Consider the following 6,771-nt stretch of genomic DNA (forward strand, 5'->3'; position numbering starts at 1 on the left):
GCCCTACAGTGCAACAGGTGTCATAAAATGCTTCGCTAATGCTACTGAATGGCATCTGTTCTATCTGCCCCTGTTGATGTTTCTCTAATCAAAGTATCTCAGGAACGAATGAGAACTGGGTTTGGTTATTCACGTGCCTGAAAGTGCAATGGATTGTGGTCATTGTAGTTATCGCGCTGTAGTTATCTTTGTGCAAACTGTGTTGAGTAGCACGCCTAAAAACTACAAACCCAGAGCCGCGGTGGTGCAGCAGACTTGCGGTTGCAGTTTGCTGCAGTTACACACCGGGGACCGGGGTTCGATTCACGGACCTGCCAAAAAGCCAAGCTCGGCCGGCTCATGTGGAGCAGCAATAATTGGCTCGCTGCTCCAGAGGGAGGGACTTGGCACAAAAACAAGCACCTCGAGCGCCTCGGCATCACGGTCACGACTTTTGAGACGAGACGGCTTGAAGAAGGCGTGTCGCTCTCCTGCCGGCCGCCGAGGGACGGGGTGTGGGCGGTGTATCTAATACTCGCTCTAACTGAATCAGACGGGGTCCAATTGGCTACCAAATTGGGAGAAAAAGGAAAAAAAAAAACTACAAACCCCATCCTGCATCGTGGGGCTCTCACCTCTGGGGACGGAGACCTGGTGGGTGTTGCCCACCGACTGCCAATGGGCAAAGAGTCTCTCCTCCTCCTCCTCATCCATTGGCTCAGGGTTATCCGTGATGTCAACGTCCAGCTGCTCATCGTCCAATCCGGCGAGGTCCTCGAAGGAGATGAGAGCCATGTCGCTGTAGGACGAGCTAAAAGCCAATCAGAAACAAGCCTTAAATTCAACTTTGAACTTTATTTGCAAAAGCACTTCTTCACAAAGGGTATTGTCACGCGTGGGTGGCACAGCGGTGCAGTGGGTAGCCGGGTTTGAATCCCGGCCTGAACCTTTTTTTGTGTGTTGTTTGCATGTTCTCCCCGTGTCTGTGTGGATAGTCCGGTTTCCTCCCACAGTCCAGAATACAAAGCCCAGGGACTACAGATGAAATTTTCCTCTCTGGCTGACACATTTACAGACATGCTATTAAGGTGCATTGTCCCTGTACAATAAACTAATTATAACAATGACAGAGCAGCTGCAAGGCCACTTTATAGTGTCAAGAGTGTCAATCGACTGCAATCGCAGAATGTTTTTGAACATCCTATTGTCGCCGACATAAGACTGCAGTCGTATAAATATAAATATCGCCCAAATGGTATGAAGTATGAACCAAACGGTCGCAGCGGAATCCACCGGACACAACGTCCAGGAACAGTGAGTGAGAGTGGTCACTGCGTGGGATAGCTCGCCAAGACAAGAAGTGGAGGCAGAAACATTGGGGGTTTTCATGACCAGGCTTGATACTGTGCTAGATGCTAATCGTGCTTTTGGGTAAACTACGCATTATGTGCAGATTAGCGGTAGGAAAAGGTGAGCACTGCTGGCCTATAGGGCGGCCTGTAGCGTAGTGGTTAAGGTACATGGCCGGGACCCGCAAGGTCGGCGGTTCGATCCCCGGCATAGCCACAATAACATCCGCACAGGAACAGGAATGCTGTGAGATAATCAAAGCAAGCATGCATTCCAGAAATTTATCCGTACAAAGTCGAAGGGACATGCAAGGAAACTGACACATCCAGGAAATTTCAAACCCCACCAGCTGACAAACTCAGCCTTGAAGGCAAATTCCCTGAGGCTTTAAATAATTCCTATTTTGGAGATCCTATTTTGCAGGTCAGGTCCGTATTCGTTCATTAATTCATTATCCTAACCCGCTTATCCTGAACAGGCTCGCAGGGAAGGTCCATATTATGTGTACATTTCTTTCTTTCTTTTTTAAATTACAAAATAGTGATTGTTATTTCCTGAAAAGTGCCAAACTCTCTGTGCTTTGTATGCATTGGGTAAACCATACACAGAGATACGTCTCTTTCAGCAAATACCAGAATGGCCTCCCGACCCAAAAGCAAGAGTTTGGTAGGTCATCCCAAATTATAGCCTACGTGAGCAGGACTGGAACTGCCAATAAAGGACAAAGAACGGGATATGAATACACCTACTTATGCGGAACCCAAGTGGGTCTCAGAGAGCCTTTTTCCTATAGAAATGGCTGCAAGCAACATAGTTAGCCCAGATGTAGTGGTCTCAATCTCGTATCCATGGAGAGCCGCGCATTGGTTTCCATTCCAACCGAAGAATGCTGCGTTAATTGATTCCAATTACTCATTCAGCCATATGCATTTAACTGCATCAAAGCACAGAATGTGAGCAACAGTTTCATTTGACAACACACAAAGGCACATTTCACACTTTATATTCACACACCCCACCTACAGCCCAAATTCAGCAAATAATTGAACTGAATTTTATCATCAGGATTTGAGGCTGGATATTGTATATTAGCATAATATAGCATATTGTACATACAGCCCTCTATAGCACTGAGTTTGAGACCACCGGTCTAAAGCTTTCATCCGGTATGTAGAAAGACTGCGGTCGAGTCGGGAGAACACTGTGTGATTTTCCGCGCTAGTGGGTAATTAGGGTGATCGGGGTTTAACTGTGGAGGATAATTTTTTGCACCGCCGTTCCCTGAAACAATATGTTAGGCAACAATGGTGTGGGCCTTTCCCCTAATGGAACTGGAATACATTGTAAAATATACTGAAATATATATTATCTATATTACAACACTTCCTTATATTAGCAAATATACAAATAATTGTCACTTTAAGACTGAGTCATGTATTATTACACTTGTATGAAATATATTATGGGATTATGGCAGTATAATCGTATATCTAATAAGGGTCCGTAGAGAAGAATGCAAATTCGACTTTGCAAACATACGTTATTGACTATTCTTTTTGGAAATAATATTAAATAAAATGCGTCAAAAAAAACGTGCGTGGGTGGCATTGTTAGAGCGTAGGTTTAGGTTTAGGTTCATGGAAATATTCTGAACTGTTTTTCGGTCACTAACCTTACTTGTCTTCGACATGACAGCATTGACCTGCCATATAAATTAGATTCGGTGTAACCCACATTAATGGAAAAACATAAATACTAGCTGGCTTCTTCGCTCCACGCTAGTTATGTAGTGCTTGGTCACCGATTAGCAAAAAGTGCTAGTTATAACTACACCTCTGGACAACGTTGGACAGATATCTAACGTATGACACTCGCGCCATAATAACAAAGCAATCATCTCGCATGCTGCGTTGTTCATCGGTAGCCAAATCCGATTACAGTAGCTAATGCTGACTGGCTAGCAACACCACCGCGCAGAGACACGCTGTTCGCATTTGTTGAAAGCATTGGAAAAAAAAAAAGAAAAAAAGTAGGTCACCCCGTCCCCAAGAGCTGCAAAGAGGAGGAAGTCACGCATCCGAGACCACTAAACAACAACAACGTCCGCCACGCCTTCTGTATGTATTGCATGTATACCGAAATAGAAGAACAAAAAATATAGGCTAGCTAAAATGATCATAAACCAACACAGGCTAGCTAATGTTGACACACCCCCTTGACAAAAACTTACACATCGGGCGAAACGGTAGCTAACTTCCTACGATACCGTTGCACCGTTACTAGCACAGGCTCGCGTCTACCCACTTGCTGCACGAAAATATGCACCAAATGTCGCTTTCCTGTTTTTATTAAACCTACCTGGGTGTAAATGTTGATCGATATGGTTATCGTCTCCACGCAGATGCAGGATAGCAAAGAAGTGGCGACTGGCAACCTGCGCATGGAGACGAAGCGCGCTGATCTGCGGATCACGTGGTGCGGTGCGCGAGACAATGGGGAGAGCGCAAGTTCAGCGATATTTAACCCCTGAAGTATCACCCCTTTTCTTAAAACAAGCTTGAAAACGACATACCCATCCATGTCTCAGCAGTTTTCCAAAAAGGACATTTGGAGACTCCAGACGGACACATGGAAACTAAATGATATTACGCGTGTTAAATACTGTATTTTGCTTTGGCTACTAAAGTATACAACACTCTTTATTCCGGAAATTCAAGTGTTCGCACTTCTCCCCACCTGTAACCCTCTCCCTACCCCCCTTCTTCTTATGCTCTCCTCAGATAGCAACAGGTCGAGAATATTGTAAAAAAATGAGTACAATAATCACAATAATAACATCTTGCATACTCATATATTCATTGAGGTCCATTGACTGATTGTTTTTGTCAAATACCCAACCCTCCATCAACAAGTCAACGCATGTTACAATTTCACGTGATATTAATTATTCAAAAGCAGGCTTGCTCCTTATTTATAAGTATATTTATAAGAATAATAATACAATATTTTGAGAATGCAATGGGGTCACGACGACGAAAACGCCCTCTATTGTTGAGCCAAAGGTGTTTTCGCGTGTCTTCCTCAGACATATTCACTCGAGGATACACCCGAGGCGAGAAAGACGCGATATTCATAGGAAGTCTCCAAAGGAACTCCTCTGTTTAGTCGTATGCTACTGTTTCGTTCGGCAAAATATCCTGTGTTGCTTTATGAAAGCCAAACAAACTATACACCGTTGGAAACATAATGTCATTTGGTAAAATGCCTCTCAGTCATTACTTCAATACCATACCACGAGCAGGTTCTAGGTTCAACTGAAATTATACTTTGTATTTTGCTCACGGGTGGGGATTACGCCTTAACTGCTCGACAAGATTACTGATACTGGTCAGAGAAGTTAGTACGTGGGCTCTTGTTGTTCCAGAGAGTCTATACAAAACGTAGGTAATATCATCCATATGTACAAGTACTTTTGTAGACAAAATGTTACAAAATAAGGAACTGTTGTCGCTAAAGCAGTGGATAATAACTGGTATCGTTTTATAACTAGATATAGCTAAACCTTTATTTGTCTAACTGTGAATTGCAGTTGCATCGTTTGTGGTACACTATCATATCTTAGTTATATAGCTAGCTATATTCCAAATTATAGAATATACCATAGGCGTCGTTTTTTTTAATGAAATAATGAGCTTTCTGTGAGATCTCATTTTGCAGTAAAAAAAAAAACATCCTCAGATTGCAAACAAAATGTAAATGTAATGCTTCCTAATCTGGTATGAAAACTCCTGTAGAGTTCTGTGGATGCATGCAGAATGGCAACAGAGAAAAATACATGGTGCTTAGAAGTGATGAGCTTCATTCAAACACGCACCTCATTTTGTGGAGTGCACTGGTGTACACGTTATCCAAGTCACAGGGAGACACCCCGCCTGCATACATACAAGCTGTGTGGCCCATTGAACCAGCAGAACGACTATTGTGGCCACGGTCCAGCGTATGGCCCCTTGAGTGCCCATTACGACTATTGCATTCACAGTCCAGCTTGTAGCCTGCTGAGCCCTTAAAGTGACTATCTCATTCACAGGCCGGCTAGTTGCCTGTTCAACCCCAAGAGTGACTATCGTATCCGGAGGCCGGCTTGTTGCCCGTTGAGCCCCCGTAGTGACTATTGCATTCACGGGCAAACTTGTTACCTGTTGCGTCCCCAGAGTGAGTATTGCATTCATAGACCGGCGTGTTGCCTGCTGAGTCCACAGTGACTATCCTGTCTGGAAACTGGCTTGTTGGCCATTGAATCCCCAGAGCGACTATTGCATTTACGGGCAAGCTTGTTACCTGTCTCCAGTGACTGTCCTGTCTGGAGGCCGGCGTGTTGCTCAATCCTCCCTGAACAGGCTTGCTCATTTCCTCACACAATGGGCCTCATTTTCCCGGGCCGTCATTAAAATAATGAGGTGTTACACAATGCCAGAGTGGGACTTAGGCCAGATTTCAGGGAAACGCGCCAGAGCAGCAGCCAAACGTATTCAACACTTCATTTTGACCCCTGAAATGTAATCACTGTTCATCATTACTGGGTCACAGAAAACATCCGGTTGCTTCTGGGATAGATCTCAATGGGTCTGTAAACAATCGGTCAGAAGCATCGATAATTACTGAGACTATAGGCATGGAAATGTGTCAGACCCCCGTCAACACCTGAACATACCTGGATTAATGCACACATTGCAAAATGCACACACAAATAGCACCTCTGCCTTTTGAGGGAGTTAAATATTTCTTTTACGGAATCGAGGGGAAACATGACAACACAGAAAAGTTTCAATATTTAATTTTATTCAAAATCGTGGAAAATTGATCTAACAAAAAAAAAAAGAATAAAAACATTCAGAGAGTGCCAGGTGCAATTCTTGCGGACGATATTTGGCTTAAACAGAACATCTGACAAATGTAGACATCTTTGTTTCAGTCAGAATAAAACAGCTCTGCCTGATCTGAAGAAAAAAGGCCCCAAAATAAGGCTCTTTTACGCAGCAGAGAGGACACACAGCGGCCACTGCCGGACGGACTTCTGTGAGCAGGGATGAGGGGGAGGGGGAGGAAGACTTGCACATAGTGGCACGCTGACTTTACCCCAAAACGCCAAAATAACCTTCCTTCCCCAAAATAACTAAACTCTTACCACCCGGGTTAGTGCAGACAGGGCAGACGCTTTGTTGGAACAGACCTGACAAATTCTTATTTATTTATTTTAGAGCTATTTATAAGCATGGATCCTGTCTGCCTATTCAGCAGGCCCTGTATTACGAAACATCAGAAAAGCATGAAACGTAATTCTAACATTAATATTGATCAGACACACTTATCCAAACTGACTGACATATTGCACTAACCAGAGGCCAACCTCCCCTGGAGGAACGTGGGGTCGGGGGCCTTGCT

At 44.1% G+C, this 6,771-nt stretch overlaps 1 protein-coding gene across 1 annotated transcript in view; it reads right to left on the reverse strand.

Annotated features, from left to right (window-relative positions):
• The window catches only part of soul4 (heme-binding protein soul4), a 10,696-nt gene extending 6,886 nt beyond the window's left edge, over positions 1-3,810 (reverse strand). Inside the window, exons 1-2 of the mRNA XM_061231730.1 lie at positions 3,688-3,810; positions 615-790 (exon numbers count right to left, since the gene is read on the reverse strand). Coding sequence (XP_061087714.1) covers positions 615-774 — 160 coding nt within the window. The 5' untranslated portion in view covers positions 775-790; positions 3,688-3,810. The remainder of the gene's footprint in view (positions 1-614; positions 791-3,687) is intronic.
• Between the last annotated feature and the right edge of the window lie 2,961 nt (positions 3,811-6,771).

Source organism: Conger conger, chromosome 2 (genome assembly GCF_963514075.1).
Source record: "Conger conger chromosome 2, fConCon1.1, whole genome shotgun sequence".
Lineage (NCBI taxonomy): Eukaryota > Metazoa > Chordata > Actinopteri > Anguilliformes > Congridae > Conger > Conger conger.